General features: G+C 41.1%; 1 protein-coding gene and 1 long non-coding RNA gene across 6 annotated transcripts in view; one reads left to right on the top strand and one right to left on the bottom strand.

Moving 5' to 3' along the window:
- Positions 1-2348: 2348 nt before the first annotated feature.
- On the bottom strand, positions 2349-12793 carry LOC146767880 (uncharacterized). The gene is made up of 2 exons (XR_014953713.1): positions 3643-12793; positions 2349-2681 (listed from the first exon to the last, which is right to left on the bottom strand). It is a non-coding gene; the product is annotated as an uncharacterized LOC146767880 (long non-coding RNA).
- The window catches only part of CDK19 (cyclin dependent kinase 19), a 121827-nt gene continuing 106394 nt past the window's right edge, over positions 2776-18208 (top strand). For 2 of the 5 annotated variants that reach the window (XM_085575009.1, XM_085575012.1), the window contains exon 1: positions 2776-3246. In XM_085575009.1, coding sequence (XP_085431135.1) covers positions 2791-3246 — 456 coding nt within the window. In that variant the 5' untranslated portion in view covers positions 2776-2790. The remainder of the gene's footprint in view (positions 3247-18208) is intronic. The other 3 variants (XM_031504391.3, XM_085575011.1, XM_085575013.1) reach the window with 3 other exon arrangements.

Genomic DNA, 18208 nt, shown 5'->3' with positions numbered 1-18208 from the left:
CCAATCTCAAGAAGAAACAAATGGGCCCATTTCCATCTTCCAACCATAATAAAACTTCTGCACAAATGAGATGGTAGCCTCATTCTCATCAGCCTCTAATCTGGCCCGTGCTTGAAGCTGTTTAATTGGTTCTACACTTTTAGTGGCTTTTGTGTGGCCAACATAAGGATTCAGAAAGTAGAAGTAGGGCTGAGTCATGAGAGAAGGAAGCAGGGCACAGATCACATTCTGGGCTTTTCCACAACCTGACTTGTACCAGTCCAGCCTTCACTGGTGGGGCTCACAAAGGGAATGAGAAGAGCATGGCTTTATTAGTCCAGCAAAATCAAGGCTGCGTGGGGATGAGACTGCTGTCTATAAATACTTTTGGCAGGGGTACACACAGGAGAGCAGGAAAGGCTACTTCAGGACAGTATTTGCACAGCAAGAAAAGATGGACGTGGTACTGGTCACAAGGAAACGTAGGTTTGACATTTTTAAAAGGCTTCCAGCTGTTAGAGAGGTTTTTCCTCGGACAGCCTCCCAGTAGCAGCACTGAAGGCCAAAAAATTTACTGGCAAAGCACAATTAATTTAGGGAAGAAAGGATAAAATGGCTGCTTGCAACACTAGGGAACAGTGTACAGTAGAGGGTGGAGGGAAAATTATACTGCCTTGGCTTACAATGCCAGGTCACCATAATGAGGGTGCTCTTACCCCTCTCTCACCAGCACTGTGGACTTAAAACAAATTATAGTAAAAGACAGTCTTGTCAGTACACTGTAAAATTAAAAGAGTAAAAACAAATGCCTTACTGATGAAAAGGGGCAATAATGGTTATTTTTCTTGGTCAAAGAGGGCAATAGGAACTACTTGAAGAGTTTATTGTTACAAATATTACCAACACCAAGGTAGTCTGTATTCCATTTGATGTTAAAACTGCCAGAATGAATCTGGGTAAAATAACCTTCTACAGATAAGTTCTCTTTTTTATGTCTGCATCTTTCTTCTCGGTGTTCGTTTTGATTACTAGGTGACCAAAGATGTGAACGCTTTGCAAAATTTAAATAGTTAGCTCTAATTTTAGTAAATGTCTTTAATGGTGACTGTGAAAGATCGATGGTGTTCTTTGTCCTGTTCAGGAAAATTGCCAGCTCATGATCAGGCCTTGCTCAGAAAGATCCACATCTGCAACTGCAAAGCAAAGCACTTGAGCTCTCTGGAAATTATTACTTTGGTAAAGGAGCAATGAAGTTTCTGAGAACTTCAGTTGCTAGCTACCTGTCTCAAGGGAAATTCTGAATCATCTCTTGCCTTCTGGAAGAAATAATCACCTCAAAATGGTTACACTCCTGCCTTTCCTTGAGAAACAAACTTCTGGCTATGACCTCATGACTTAGCTATGCACTAGTAATCATATATAGTACCCTACCTTATCATGCACTTGACACCTCCCTTTGCTTTGTCAGCAACGACAGCTTCTCATCAGCTTCTCTACCCCTCCCATCCAGCATGTGGAAAAACTTTCCATTGTGGTAAGTAATGCTGGCAGAGCAGGTGATGAACTGAGATTGTTTCTGTGTATGGAGAGATGCCATTTTTATTCTCCCCTCCTCTAATTTAATTCTGCTTCATTCACTTGCTGCTGGCGGGAGTAATCGAAGGTTGAACACACAAGGTGGACGCTCAAGTGCTTTGCTTCTAGAGTGGGATGTAACCTGCAGGTCAGGTCAAGGCTGACCTTACACTCCCTACAGCTCCCTGAAAGGAAGCTGTAGGTGCGGGTCAGCCTCTTCTCCCAGACAACAGGTGACAGGATGAGAGGAGATCATCTCAAGCTGCTCCACTGGAGGCTTATGTTGGACATGAGGAAGAATTTCTTTACAGACAGGGTCATTAGATTTTGGAATGGAATGCCTGGAGAGGTGGTGGAGTCACCATCTCTGGAGATATTTAGGGAAAGAACGGACATGGCACTTGGCGCCACGGCCTGTAGTTGATATGGTGGTGTTTGGTCATGGACTGGATTCGCTCTCAGAGGTCTTTTCCAGCCTGACTGACTCTGATTCTGTGTGACTCTTCGTACAGTTGCCTCTGCCTGGCACTTCCATAATGCAAGTAAGATTGCAGACTGGTGCTTTTCACAAAAAAAGATCTTCGAGAGACCAAGATATAACATTAAAAGGCCTGAATGTTTCTGTGATCTCAAAGTGCTTTGACGAAATCTGAACCCCAAAGCAGTGCCGCGTTTATCTAAAAATCTCTCTGCTCGGGGCTGAAGGGGCACAGCCTTGCTACGGCATCGGATCATAAAGACGCAGCAATACGCCTGGCTTCTATCCGAGCGCAAACACAGTATGCACCCCCGTATTTCTGTAAGCGACCGGTTTATTTAGCAGCACCTAACGACGCGAATCCTAGCAGGATTCCCGTTTCCAACATGGACCCGCAGCGCCAAGCCCTGGAGCCGGCCGGGCCCAGCCCCGCCCGCCGCACGGCGGGGCAGCACTGACCAATCACAGGGCAGCATCCCGCAGGGAGGCGGGGCCGGACCGTGAATGGCAGCTGGCGAGATAAACAAGTCGCCGCACTGTTCGGCGCCCCGCAGCATGGGTGCGTGTGCACTGTCTGCTCCTCTGTTCCTCCCTCCATCTCTCCCTGCCAGCCAGAGGCGCCGCGTCCGGCCGCGCTCGCCGCTCCCGCCTGTGCGCGCAATGTGAAGAGTCAGCAAGTTCCCAGCGGCCGCTGAAACGCTCCGGTGTCTCCGGAGAGGGCAGTGCGCCGACGCCGCCCGGCCGGGGTGGCCCGAGGCATGCCGGGAGTTGTAGTTCTGCCGCTACGGCGTCCTGCCTGCGGCGGCGGGGCCGGCTCCCGCAGCCGCACTACGACTCCCGGCACCTCGCGCGCCGCGCCGCGAGGAGCCCAGTTGAAGCGGGTGGCGGCGGCGGAGCGCGCCCCCTCCCCCCCGCCGAAAAGCCCCAAACCAAAACAAAAACAAACCGGCCCCCCGTCCCCCGAGCCCGCCGCCCCCGCCGAGCCCCGGACATGGCGGCGCCGGGAGGGGGCTCCGCCAGCTGCGGCTGCTGATCCGGCCGCCGCGTCCCCCTGCCCGCCCGTCTCTCCCCGCCCATGGGCGAGACATGGACTACGAGTTCAAGTCGAAGCTGGCGGCCGAGCGCGAGCGGGTGGAGGACCTGTTCGAGTACGAGGGATGCAAGGTGGGCAGAGGCACCTACGGGCACGTCTACAAGGCCCGCCGCAAGGACGGGTAAGGGCCGCGCCGAGAACCCCCTTCCAACCCCCCCATCCCCCCGCACCAGCGCCCTCCCCTCCCTTCCTCCCTCCCTCCCTCCTCGGAAAGTTTCTGGCAGCGCGGGGGCCGGAGCGCGGAGCCCGCCCGGGTAGCGCCCGCCCCGCGCCGGGAGCGGGCCCCGCTGCCCCGGCGCCGCTGCCCGACTGCTCAGAGCGACGGAATCGGTTATCTGGAAGAAACCTCTGAGATCATCGAGCCCACCCTATGACCGCACATCACCATGTTCAGCTATACCGTGGCACCGAGTGCCACATCCAGTTTTTCCTTAAACACCTCCAGAGACGGAGATTCCACCACCTCTCTGGGCGGCTCATTCCAATGTCTAATCACCCTCTATGTAAGCAGTCCTACCTAATGTTCAACCTAAAGCTCGTCCCGCTCTGCCCCGTTTCCCCCCCGCCATCCCTGGTGGTGCGGTGTCAGCAGGCTGTGCCCTGGGGTCGCCTTTGCTTTGCACGCCGTGTTTCAGGTCGTCGCTTTCGTCTTTTGTGTGACCGCGTTCGTAATTTGACGGTCTGTTCCGATTACTGGCAGGGGATTGAGAAGGGAGGAGCACCTGGCTCCCGACGGCCCCTCCCCGGCTGCTCCCTCCCTGTGTGTTGGTCCCTGGTGTGTCCCCAGCCCCAGGCACCCTGCTGGTGCCAGTGCCGGGCAAGCTTGGCTTGATGGCCTGTCCGGGATGCTCCTTGTAGGCAGAGCTGATGGCTTCTGTCTAGTACCAATGCACAGGTGTGTCTCCATCAGTTTCCCATGAAAGAGCAGGATACAAGTCCCTGTCCCTAAACACTTGGCTGGTGGCTTTATACAGAGAGTCCTTTAGGCGTTAAGCCCATGTATGTTGGCTAAGCAAGGTTTCTTCTCTTCTTTGGGGAAAGCCAGTATCATGGGATAAGTATTCCATGGATGCTGTTTTCACAGTATTGTGGTTAAGAGAGCAGTGGGGAGGTAGGGTTGCAATTTGAGATTGTTTGACTGGCATACAGTTGTTAAAGGGGAGCAGTCCTGAGGCCTGAGCAAGGCTTTGTGCAGGTGTGGGTTCCAAATGGAATAATTTGCTTTCAGAAGAGCCATTGAGCACTTTTTCACTGTGATGTGTGCCTGGTGCACAAACCCAGGCTGTGTTTTCAGAGTGTTCTAAGCATACTGTAAGGTTGGATAAAATATACCTGTGAATTACAGGTGATTCCTTTCTGTCAGAATGTTAAAGGGAATAGCCTTCCATTATAGCCAATGGAAACTTTGAAAAAGAAGAGACTGAACGTGGAAAAATGACAACTTTTATTTAAAATTTTGGAAGTGGTTAATGGAATGCTGCTGCTTTAGATTAGTAGAGAAGTCTAGGGATTCTTCTGTAGGATTAAATGGCGTTCTTGTGTGTCTTGAAAATTTAAACTCTGAATTAGGAGGTTGTAGTATAAAAGTGATTAATAACTGAAAGGTAGACACTAATTCCAGTGAAGGATTAACTACCCAGAAATGAGCTCTGATTCTGACTAGCTTGCTCTGCAACCTTAGGAATACTAGAGCGTAACTAACTTGAAATATCAAAGCTTTTCCAGGTATTACAGCTGCCACTGAGCTCTTCCAATATTTTTGAGTTAAGTGATCATGGTTGCTTCTTTTTCCTAATTATTAATTTATATATATATATGTAAAACATACATGGGATAGGAGGAAAGTGGTAATAAGGAAAGGAAGCAGTAACAAAACCACCAAAAATGCTAGTTAGATGTCTGTTGCTGTTCTTTGATATAGTAAGCCTAAAATTGCTGCTTGTAAGAACAGCATAAAAAACGGCAGCACTTGGATTTACTGTTTCAAGAAAGAAAGAAATTCGGAGTAAGTTAAAGTCAGACATTTTTCCTTTCCATCATCTGAAAGGAAAGCCATCACAGGAATTATATTGCTGCTACAAAGCACCATAAAGAACATGTCTTCAAAATCCCTAATGATATGACAAATGCAAATGGGTAGTAAAGCAAAAGTAAATATGATAAAAAGATAGCTAATGTGTCAGAGCTGGGAATAATCAAAGGGAGACCTTGAGCTGTAAGACAACTAACTGGTAAAAGGAAGTGCAAAGTTTCAGCGCTGTCAGATAGATTGACATATAATATAACATGGCACAAATTCAACTGTACTATATACTCAGAGGCTTTACTTCATGAAGTTTGAAAGTGACTTATTTTTTCTCTTTTTTCTTTATATTAATTTTATGGCATTGGTGAGTTCACTCTTAGTTGCTCTTGTGTAAATTTAGATCATTGGGTGAAAGTAATATGTGAACAATTTAGGAAAATATTAGAAAACAACTAAAGCCATTAATATGAGATAATTTCCTTATGTAAACTCCTAGCTAAAGTATATATTCAGGTTGGAGGATATTTAGCATTAGTTATGAACTTTAAGGGATCCCTAATAAAAGAAATTAGCAAAAGAAATCTAGCAGTGGTGCATATTCATTGTGTGCTGATCACTGGGGGCTTTTGAGCCTCGTGTAAAGGAATTCTTCTTTAGCTGATTGCAGAAACTGTTTCAGTATTTCCAATTTGCAAAGCATTCCTGTATAAAAGAAACATTCTGTCTTCTTGCTTCATGTAGGTAATTTACAATCTCAGGAGGCTGAGGGCAATAAGAACCTTGTAGCTCTGCAGAAATTCCACTGAGAACTTGTCACTTCATGTTTCAAAAAGTTGGCATATGAATTTTATGAAATAGTAAAATGTGTTTTTTACAGAGCTTGGCAAGCTGTTAGATAAAATGCTGGTAGAAAAAGTGGTTGCGTTGCTTAGATCTCTGTGAATGGCTTGTGCATAAAAGCAGTTTTTTGACAAAGTAACAGCTTAGTTTGGCTTTTTCAGCCTAGAGTAGAATATAATTTTGGCATGTTTCTAGTGAGCTGACTGGTTTCTATGAAAGTTAAAAGATTTTTTCTTTTTTAAATAGTCAGATTTGAACAATGTTGGTGTTACATTTTAATGCACTGCATCATTATATTTTTAGAGATTTTGAGCAGCTGCAGCTTCTATTTAGTTCAGTAGTGTTTATATGGTCTGATGAGGTCTGGAGGTACTACTTGTGTTATACATTTAGCTAAATTAGGCACCTGTGTTTACAGAACTTTCATTAGTACCTCTGTAGTCCAGAAAGTGTAGAAAATAGGCATATGTATAACCTGTCCAATCCTTTATTTCATGTACACTAAAACCAGACCAGTGACTTTTATGGGGGAAATCATGATATAAGCTTCATGATTGCAATTCAGTCATCAATATTAGGTTTTTAGCTCTTCATGTAGCTGGAAAATCTGTTACAGTTTTTTTGTTTGTGTACTGCTTCAAAGCATCATGTTGACTTTTGCTAAGTGTTTTTTTCGGACACATTCACATCTGTCTAGTAAAGCAAAGAATGCACCTTTTCCAGTAATGTTTAGGAAAATGCAGTTTTGTTTCATGCCTTACCTCTCCTCATTATGTTCCTTGCTGCTTCTTGGATCACATTGTAAGCTACAATGTTGTGCTTAGTTGTTTAATTTCTTGGATCTCCTCCTCATATGAGAGGCAGGTTTTAGGATGAGTGAGGTTTGGAAATTCTGTTTGCAAGAGTTATTTTTCTTTACTTATTTGCAATGATCAGTCTTTGAATGCAGGCCACTACAGGGTATTTCTTCACCAGGATGTCAGTCCACCCTCAGGTGGATGTTTGCATGAGTCAGCAAGCTGAAAAGACACTACTGATGGTTTGTCAGGAGCGCAAGGAATAGTGGGATGCTTGAGCCAAGTAGAAAATAGGCCACTCTGTTCTTCATTCTGTAGCAGCAACAGCAGATGCAACACTTGCAAAAGCTGCATCTTCATGTGAATAAAACCTTTCTATTTATTGCTGCTTCTGTTTACCTGTAAGCAAAAAATTGAGGTAGTTACTTTTTCTCAGTCTTGGGCTATAAATATTTCTTCTTCAATTCCATATCTGGGTTTGGACAACAAAGATTATTATAAAAATTACCTATATAGCTACCTGGAAAGAAAAAAAAAGTCTGTAATTTTAATTTAATCTGTATGTTTCAGAACACCTTTCAAAAAGCAAGTATGTACTTTTTAATCTTGTTACTGAAGGAATGCCAGAAATACGAAGTGATCAGCTTTCCAATTGATGGCTGTAGAAGGGCCAGCATGTGTATCCTGGGCAGCTCCCAGGCTCACTGCCAGCTCAGTAGCTGGCTCTGCTGGGCAGACCCTCCTGCCACTTTATCTTTTGGCAACATAAAAGATTTTGCACTGTCCTGGACTTACAATGTATCAGCTAAACCAAGGATGTAGATTTATGTGCGACTGTAGTAGTGTACTTTAGTAGCTTGTCAGATTACTTTACTATTACTGTACCTGTAACTTTTCAAAAGGGAGTTGGTATAAAATAAGTTTCACCTTCGTTGCCAAATACGGAATTCCCTTTTGAAAACTGGACAACAGTGATGCAAGTCTAGAAACATCACTGTGGAATACAGGCATAGGAAAGGGAAGACAAATGAAATATTCTTTCCTTTTCTTGACCCTATTTTTCAGTACTCTAAGTTTGTAACTGAAGAGGAGAGTCTGTTTTCTTCCTTGGACTGGCACTGGTGTGCAGCATCATTAATGTAAGGTTCTTAACTCACAGCTTCCAAGTCCACGTTAAGAGATGAGTGCCCCCTTCCTGGCAGTGTTCAAGGCCAGGTTGGATGGTGCTCTGAGCAATCTGGTCTAATGAAAGGGTTTCCTGCACATGGCAGGAAGCTGGAACTAGATTATTCCAAACCATTCTATGGTTCTATGAAAGGTAGGAATGGGGAGAGAAAGAAGGATGATGTATAGAACCAAGGCAAGTGTATAATCTTGACACAGAACTTCGGCTTGTGGTTGTAGCTGTGTCAACTTTCCTTTGTTTTAGTTTTTTTTTTTATTTGATGAATATTTTTTGTTTGAAGCAGAAGTAGAAAAATATTGATTGAGAGAGAAAAAAAAATCTGCTATGAAGCATGGCTCCATTGGAAAACAGAATTCCTGCTGGAGTAACTTGGTTTATTTGGTATTTCTGCTAATATTGTTAAATTGTTCAGAGGTTGCATCTGGTCAAGGTGATGACTCAGGTCACTGTGGTAGTAGAAAACTGAAAGTGTGTAGAAGAGGTAATCTGCTTGATCTCTTAAATCAGTATTCATATAGCAATTAATTTGTGTACTGTTGCCCCCATATTCTCATTTTGTAAAACTGAAATTACTTAAGCTATATAGCAGGAGTTTGTCAGGAGAGGAAACTTCTACTCAAGTTAGCTAAATGCTGCAAATGAGCAGTGTTGGTGGCAAAATTTCGGGGGACGAGTACATGTGTATTGCAGTTGAATTTACTCTTAAAAGAGAGGGAACTCATTGATGTGGTAAGGATTATACTCTCTTGAATGTGAAACTAGAATATTATTTACCAATGCAAGTTGATACTTGTAAGACATTTGAGAGGCTATAATAATTTGTATCTTTACATTTTCTTACATCCTCTATTTGACATTGCCTTGAACATAAGTAATTTGAATGTTGTGCTTAACACTCAAATTTAAAAGCAACACTCTAGTTGCTTTTAACTAATATAAATCTGTGACAGGCTAAATCACAGAATTACTGACTGAAGTCAAAATGCAATGTATTAGATCCTTAACAATTTAGGAATCTGCAGGAAATTTTCTCTGCAGGAAAATGCCTTACCAGTTATGGTATATGCAAACCTGTGGTTTGCTTTCCAATTTCATATTTTTTCTTTTCCTGATAGAACTTCTTATCTTTAGGAGGGTAGAATGGCTGAAGGTGTTTATGCTTTGCTAAAATCTCTCAAAAGCAAAGAAAACCTAAATACTAGATTTATATGCAAATCCTGAAAATACCTCTTAACCACTGAATGCTCTCAATATGTGTGAGAGGGAGCAGCAGAACTAAACCAAACCTGTCTAACTAGTTGCCTGCCATGCATTCTAATAGAAAAGTCCCCATCTAGGAAGAGATAATTAGTGCTTCATATCTGTGCCTTAATGAGAGCTGCTGTTGCAACTATACCGTGGCTTTGCTTCATGCCCAAAAGGATAGTGCAAGTGGTGATGAGTAATCTTTAGTGCTTCCCACAGACTCTTGCGTGTAGTTTCTCCCATGGCTATTTCATAGTTTCTTCTCTTACTCTCCCTGAAACTAAGTACAGAAATGAGCTGTAAAGTGCATCATCACCTTTTGGTGGTGTGGTGAAGGTAGGAGCTTGGGGAAGAAAGGGGGTCAGTAAGATGTAGGAGGGGTTGTGTTCATGCAAGAAGGTTCATGTTTCTGAGTGACGGGGCTAAGAGTTTTCCAGTAGAACTGCAGGAAAAGGAAGTGAGAGGTTCAAAGGGGAAAAGAGTTTCTTTTATATCCCACATCTGGTAATAAGGTGTAAAGCAAGACAGACCATGGACTAGGTCAGAAACGAAATGTTTCTTGTGTGAACTGCTTGACATAGCAATTTAATATGTTGCATTTCTGGGTAGTCCAATCTAACATGTTATTGTGAGTAGATGTGTAGAGGTGTTTTTTGTAAATTTATTTTCAACATGAGTATTTTTACATCGTGTATGATTTGAAAAGAAACCAAAAAATCAGGGAAAAAACCTGAAGCCCCAGAAACTGCTGTAGTTCATGATGCTGCAGATGTGTTTCTACAAGTAACCAAAATTTCTGTGGAATGTCCTAACCAAATTGCACTAGACATTTACCAGTAACATGAAATTTTCGTCTATGTTTTGAAAATACCTCCTGAAATGCTGTTTGCCTCTTCTGTGGCCCTAACAAGCTCATGGCTTGCACAGACTAGGGTCAGAAGGTGCGTTCGTGCTCTGGTTGTAGCAGCTGAGTTTTGTGTTGAGAAGTGACTCTGCACTTGCTGCTGCTTGTGCTGGGTCCTGCTGGAGGTACGGTCTGCGTGTGTCCTCAGGAAGGGATTGTTAGCAGCAGTGATAGGCAGCTCTCACATTCTGCTTCCACAGATGTGTTGTTCTTTGAGCTCCTTTGCTGGCATTTGAGAACTGACATACACTGCAGGTGTGCTTTTTTTTTTTGTTTGTTTGGTTTTTTGTTTGTTTGTTTTTAACTGAAACAAAGTGTTAGAACTTAAAGATTTATTTGTTTCAATAACAGCACATTTGCTTGAAGGAATGCTGAAACTGGTCCAGGACAACTGCATTTAGAATAAATTGGCTAACTTAGTATGTGACTTCAGGAAATGAGGAACAGTTTCTACTTGTGTAGCAAACACAAGAAGTTTATTGTTTCAACTTCACTTGAGTTTCATGTTTTCTAAATAATATAGGTTTCTAAAAGACCTCCCAGCTCTGGGAACTTAGTTTCCATGGTTTGCTTGACTGTAAGTTAGATGACTGACAGATAACAATGCTAGTTGTGATGATATTAGAAATCATTACACCCCTTGTGAAGTTCACTGTCTCAACAGATTCAGGAAAAAAAATGTGCAGAAATATTTTAAACCAAAATTTGTTGTTGACAAAGTTAACAGGGAAAGTCTTTAACTCAACTGAAACTTAACTTCTATATCTGAATATTTTATTAACATTTTTTAGACTTTTCTGTGGGAGTACAATCCTTTCCTTTAGTGGTGGGAGTTTGTTTGAGAGAGTTTATGAAATACTAGTGTATCTAATAAGATACTAATACGATATCTAATAAGAATCAATGTTGTGGAGATAGTGTCAACTGACTTTACAAAATGGGTGTCTGTAAGTGTGGATTGGCTTTTTTGGTTAGTGTGTTGTGATTGAGGTTTTTTATCTATCCTTTATTATTTATTTTATTTTACCTTATTGGAAAGAATGACTGACCTTTCTGTTTGTGAGAAAGATTGAGAGGCTGAGATTACTGAAAGAGTGAATCCCTGAAGGGCATTATTCATGTTCATGTTTGCTTCTCTCTTTTCTAGGCTTAGGAATCTTTAAAACAATATTTTCAAATGAGGACACTCTATAACTGCTTGTTTCTCCTCAGCTGTCATCTGTTTTCTACAAAATTCATGATCCTGAAATATTTTACAGTTGTTTATTTTGTAGATGAAACCACACTGAAGACAGGCTTTCCAATAGGCAGAGTAATGGCCATAGCTTGTGGTGCGTGTTGGGAGTGTCAGGTTGCTCAGTTAAGTATCTGGGTTCTGGGCTAAATAAAAGCACAGATATAACATGGAGTGAGGCTGGGACATTGTGGCTTTAAACATGTGTTCCCATAAAGTGGGCCTTGTGTGCAGTATGATTTTTTTTGTTCATTCTGTGCTGACTTAAGTAGAAAATGCTATTGATTTCTTTTTACAATCAAGTGAAAATTAGAGTTATAGGCAATTGACTTAGAGGCAGAAGCTAAATCTACTGGAATGGAAACTGCATCTGGAGGTATGCTTCACTATTTTTAAGCAATATATCTGCTTTCCTCATGCATCAGTTGAAGGAAGAATCAATCCTTTTTGTGCAGCCAGAAGGTTTTCTCCCTCTTCTGTCCTTCCTTTGTTTTGCTGTCTTTATTAGAGCACTTGGAAGTATTCACCCAGGTTATGCTGGGATTCAGCTCTGCCTCTGATTGTCCTTGACTGTCCCACCTCATTGGTAATGTTTTGGGGCCTGAGAGCATGAAGAGATACAAGGGCCACTCATGTGTGACATTTCTAGCAGCATTTTGGCTCTGAAGTAGATTGTTTTGAGAGAGATACTTCTTATAAGTTGTGAATTCTGCAAATTCAGAGGTGTTTAGAGAAAATTCTCACCTGTGTTAATAATGAATTACCATGGATTCATGCTAAGATTTAACACCTTGCATCTTCAAAAATGCTGTGTTTGTTGCTTGCATTAATTATCATCAGTGCAGCTGAGAGTGGGTGTCAGCTCATGTCTTTGAATGTGTCCATTCCTAAAACGGAGTTTCTGTATCACTTGTTGTCTTGTTCCCAAGGACATTGTACACTTCAAAGCTAGCTTATGTTCATATCTTTTGATTAAAACCAGGCAATGTACTGGATAGCCAGTTGTTCCTTTGCCCAGTTCTGCCATGCTTCAAATGAGAAGCAGAGCTAGACAAATTGCCAAATTTAACTTGACCTTCAGAGTAACCAAGACTTGTTATGAGTAGAATGCCATTTATTCTCCTTTTAGTGTCAATTCACTGATGGGTAAAAACCAGCATAAAACTTCATCAAGTGATGTTCTTAAACCTCAGATTGTGACAGACGCCTGTTCTGACTATGGGATATGGAGTTCTAAAATTCAAAGGAAGCAGAATGCCCCTCCCTTTCCCCTGGAACAGATATGATAGATGACTAAAGACCTTGTTTGTTTTTGAGAAGTAGCAAGGTTGTCTTAGTGGCAGGAATTAAGACCTCTATCTTTGAGAAATCTTCACGTCCTGACACTAAAGTGACAGAAAAAAGTGGAGATGTTCCATTAAAAAAACCCATCAGAAATGATGATTTTTTTACATTTCAGACTCAGACCGCGGGATGACTTTATGTAGTTTCATTCCAGTCCTTCTACTTTACTGTGAGGGTGTTGTTTCAACTTTGCAACTTTTCAGCTGTAATAAATGTGCTCTGTTTCACTCTGCCCTACTCTGACCATATGGAATTTGGGTCTTGCTTCTTATTTATGATCTGGGTCCAGCTTTAGCACCTAAAGGCTAATTTACCACCTAAGAATTACACTCAACGTTGTGTTAGCAAGCTTTCGTGTAGATCTGGCTTTGAGAATTGGTAGTTTCACTGTAGATGGTTTGAGTTAGGAAGTCTGAAGGAAAAGAACAGAAAATTTATGATAGATCTCTGATAGATCTGGGCTTTCATGTGCTTTAGGGGAAGCATTTGATTATGCCATGAGTCAGAAAAGGAAAATTGAGTAACTGGAGCTTTTAGGCCGTTGCCCTGCTGTTAGATTTTACATTGAGTCAATAATTATTCATATTCTGCTATAGGTGAACCTAATGAATTATAGGGATTTAGAAAAAAAATCTGCACCTGGTATTTCAAACATGTTCTTGCTAAAAATACCCCAAAGCACAGGTTTCCTATTATTTGGTGCTTTGATAGTAATTTCCCACCTATCAAAGTTGTAGTATTTAGCCAGATTTAACACTACAGAGAAAGAGCTCTGATACACATTAAGCTGGATGGTGTAGTTACAGTATGGCTTTAGGACTTAAAAAATTCCTAAACCAGACAGCTCATGTCTTCACATTTATAGTTAGTTGCAAGCATTCTTCTTAAGGGATTTTATTAAGCAAATGGTAGATTCTTTTTTTAGCATAGTCTTTGGACCCTGTTTTTATGATCTTGGTATGTAATTTGCTGACAAATAAAAATTTGTTTCCTTTTCATTTCAGAGTTATTTTTCTCCTTGCTACTGCTATTCCTTGTTTTAAGGTAGCAAATCCTCACATGTGGTGCCCTTTCAGGCAGGGAGATATTTCCTAAATCTATCCGTTATCTGTAGTCAAGCCTGTTTGTAAAGAAATAAAATCACTGCAGCTCTCTCTTCTGCTTAAATATAGCGAATGCTGGAAGAAGCTACCTGAAGCAGCAGAATAATTTTACATCTTTCAGAGTTTAATGTGAACACTTTAGTTTTTACCCTTACAAACAGGCTGTCAAATCTGCTTACCCCAATCTGCTGTGAATGTACTTGTATGAAATTCACAGTTCTCAGTCAGTCCAGATACTTAGGAATCAGTCTAATTTTAGCAATGGCAACAACCCTGTAGCTGGTGGAGGTTTCTGAATTTTCATCAATAAGTCTGGAATGGGGGTGGCACTTACTGAAGTTGTGCTTTCTTTCCATGCAAATAGTTTTATTATTACACTGTAAAGGCTAAATTTTAATAGATTAAGGTTAGTAAAATTTCCAGTGCTCTGGTATTACATAGATCTTAGACTGTGATGTGAAATAATCTGAGATTATTCTTAACAGTTAGAAAGTATCTATGCTACAAAGATTTGTTTTTAAATTTCTAAATTAGAAACTACTGGAATAAAGAGAAGAGCATATGGTTAAGTTAGGTATAATGGTGCTGGAAGACTTTCAGTCGCCTCACATTGATACTAAGAGACCTCTACTCCTTAGTCCCAGTCTAGTGAAATCATAACTAGGAAAAAGCATCTTTTTTTAATGACAGAAAACCTTATCAGTGCTCAGATTCACTTTTGATCCTTTTAATCAGCTGCTCCTCATGCATGAGGAACATATCATATATCTTAGGTGAAGTTTGTGGGTGATTTATAGGTATTCAGCATCTGTTGTGAGGCTTTGTGGAAGCAGGCAATTCAAGGGCATTGTGTTTAATTACAAGTAGCTTAGCATCACTTTAAGAACTTGCCTTGTTCTTCAACATGCACATTTCCCCCTGAGTTCATAAACTGGTTTGCAGAAGAGTAAACAAGGGGGAGGATAGCCATATCACTAGTGTGATTTAGTGATAGACTTGGGGTTGTTCTACAGATTATAAAGCAAAATCTGTTTTAATTTCTCAGGAGTTTCTGTGATAGCATAAAGTATCTTAATAATATGATGCAGTTAGTACTTACAATATGAAGTCTTCTAGTCTGACAGGAACATGGCAGATTTTCTAGCAGGTGAAGCTGTGTGTAATGGTTCTTCTGCCTATTTTTCATAGTGTACATGATGAAAGGTAACTTTTCAAAAAGCTTAATTGTAGTAATCAATTGCTCTGTATTTGAATACCAGTTTATAGTAGACTTAAGCTTAGAATGCTAATTTCAACCAAAAAAACCACCCCTATTTCTTGAAAGGTTTTTTTTTTAACTAACCAACCAAGAAAAAAAAAACCTAAGTATTTAAAAAATTCACTGATTGCATTATGATTCCTGAGTTAGCCTTCTTTGGCATGCATTTATGTCTGACATTGGCAAGTCAATGACATTGGCAATTACTGAAAAATGGAGTAGTAAACGATACAGTGTTCAGGAATGCAACATGGTATTGTTGCATTTTGAGAAGAGTAACATCTAAAATTCTAAAATGACTCACAAACTTCTGCCTTTTGCATGTATTCTGAGGTTGTTCTAAAGGGTTTCATGGGTAGACTTTAAGTCTTGGAGGTAGCAGAAGATAGAGAAAAGTGCTTCTGCCTTGTGTTATTCTGTGTATATACTGAGATATCTGGTGTCATCTGATGTTTGGAGTGAGACCTGGTAGAGTTCAGTAGGTATCATCAGGCAGTGATGCCAATGGAGCTGAGAAACACTTAAGCACCTTTTTGAAAATTGAGATTGTAAGGACTTGAGACCCAAAAAAACCCCCAAAAAACAAACCAGCAAAACCCCAAAAACCAGAAATGCAATATTTACTGTAGCATACTGTCTTGATTCCAAAATTCTTTTTTCCCTCTATTTACCTGGATCAGCCTTGGACATTCTATTTTCACTCTACTTTTTTTAAATACTGTGTAGTAGAGACTGTCCTCTTTGATTAAAGTTTGTTGCATTGTTCCCACTCCTCAAGTTAACTTCCGATGTTTCTGATAAGATACAAACTCAGCTTTTAAAGATTGAAGGGTTACTGCCTGATGGGGAGGTTGGTTTACCACCCTACTGTTGTTCACAAGAATTGGTTTAGTTACCCAGTGGGCAACAAGCCGATAACTACACACTTGGGAGAGACATTGATGATTTTATTTCAGAGTTCTGCAAGCCTGGGTGCCCAGTGGAATTCCACAAATCAAGCACAACAACTATCAAAACCTTTTGCTATTTATACGTTTAGCAAACAAAGGAATTAGTGTTCATTGGCTACATGTTACATAATCCTTGTATTAATCAGTGTTCTATCTCCTATTAGTTAATGATTCTCTCTTCTCATGCTGGTCAGTCCCATGGTGTTTCTCTTCCTTTGGGCCGATGGGTTTTTGGGTCAATGATCTGTGAGTTGGTGGCTGGGATCTCCCCCTGCAGAATTACCTTTTACCCACTCACAGCTGGTTCAGCACAGTTGCTGGGTAAGGTTTATTAGTTTCTTCCTTATCTTGGGGATTCTGCTCAATGTCCTTGTGGCCCATGAATTCTGCATTCCTTGTGTCTGCTGTCAGTGGTAAATCCTTCTCCCCAACTTTGTTAACTTCCCTCTGGGTGTGAGATCACTGAAACCTGCCAGGCCCTAAAGCTTAGCAAGACAATTCTACCAACCAGTAATTTGCCTTTCTAGCACCTGCACATCACTTAGAACTTGTGGGCTGCTGTCTGTTTTACAGATTAAATCTCCCATCTTGTTGGTAAAGCTTGAAAGTATACAAAAATCAAACATTAAATAACATCCTTTTCTTAAGAAAATTTTACATATTTCACATTTTGCAAAACTGCCACTAAGAGGAAAGCCCAGGTCCAGGTGACATACATGTCTGCTCTTTCTGTATGAGAAGTCCTTTCCTGTGACTGATACATGTGATGTTCTGTTTGCAACACCAAGAAAGCTCCCATCAAACCCCTGGGGGATGCATCAACATAGAGGCCAGACATTACTGAAACTCTTCACAACAGCAGAATGAGGTACACACCTGCTGATTTCATCCATTCTTTTCATGGCCAAAAACAGCCAGTTGTACTTCATGTTGTAGTTTACTTGTCTGGGTCTGGGTTGCAGGAGTAGCCTGTAGCTACTGTGACGTTTTAGTTGTTGCCTGTGAAGGTGAAGGAAGACAAACCTTTCAAAGGGCAGATGCAGTTAGAGATTTCTTTTCAAATTTCTGGTTGCCATCCTTACTGTTTTACATTTTGTGTTTCTTACGTAGCTCTCAAAATGAACTAATGGCAGTGCATTGAAATACAAAGTATATACTCCTGGATAGAAATAAATTAATAGCAATCTGTAGATTCACAGCTTCTGTCATTTTGACTGGTTGTCATGTAGATGAAAATGAGCTGGCTGAGCTGCTGACTGGGTAAGGCTTGATAGGTTTGGAGGATAGCGGTAAAAGAAAATTACTGTACAGTCTGGTAAAGAACATGCACCCTAGAGACACCATGTGTAGATTTTTTTAATCTAATAATTATTTTGGCTTAGTGACTCTTCTACATCCATAAAAACACTAAAGCACAAGAACTCACTACTTTTTAGAAAGGATTATGTCCCCTTTTCCAGTCAGTCATAGATTACTTTTCTGGTACTGATACCTTTGTAAAGGGCTATGGCCATGTGCTAAATACAGGATTAAATCCATGTGCAGCTTGCCTAATGTAACCAGTGCTGAGCATGATCTATTTAGTAGTGACTTGGCTGCTGTGTTCCAGATGAGGTTTTCAGTCAGCTTCTAGTTGCACTTCAGTGTCATGGTTTTGCGTTTTCGCAGGGGGAGAAAGGTTTGCAACTCTTTGTGATCTCCTGCTGAGTGATTAAGTTAATGAGGTCTGGCAGCAATTAAACAAAGTGATCAGAATGTAACCAGATACCTCTGTGGACATTGTGTTCCAAGCAGTACTGTGAAGGACACTGAACTCCATAGTGTTCCCAGGCTTTGTCCTACAAAGTCACAAATACTTAAATTCTAGTAGTGTTGTTATGGGAGTGAATTGTTGTTCTTTTCTATTACTTTTTTTTTTTTTTCTAGATAAGTCTTGAAATGGTTTTATGGTGCACTTTTTCCTGGTTAAGAAAATGTGCACTTTAATTATTATTTATTTGTGGTATTGTGCACTTAATTTAAGGCAGCTATTATTAGTTATACAGTAAGCATAATATCTCTATTAATTGATGTGATAGTCACAGTTCCAGGTTCAGAGTGATTGCAGTCTTTCAAGCCAGTTCCTTGATGTGGATAATTAATTCTGAAGTTGGGATGCATGTTAAATTATCTGTAAATTCAAGAGAGACCATCATT

The sequence above is a fragment of the Lonchura striata genome, chromosome 3, assembly GCF_050655825.1.
Source record: "Lonchura striata isolate lonStrDom1 chromosome 3, ASM5065582v1, whole genome shotgun sequence".
NCBI lineage: Eukaryota > Metazoa > Chordata > Aves > Passeriformes > Estrildidae > Lonchura > Lonchura striata.
This window is presented reverse-complemented; position numbering and strand designations above follow the sequence as displayed.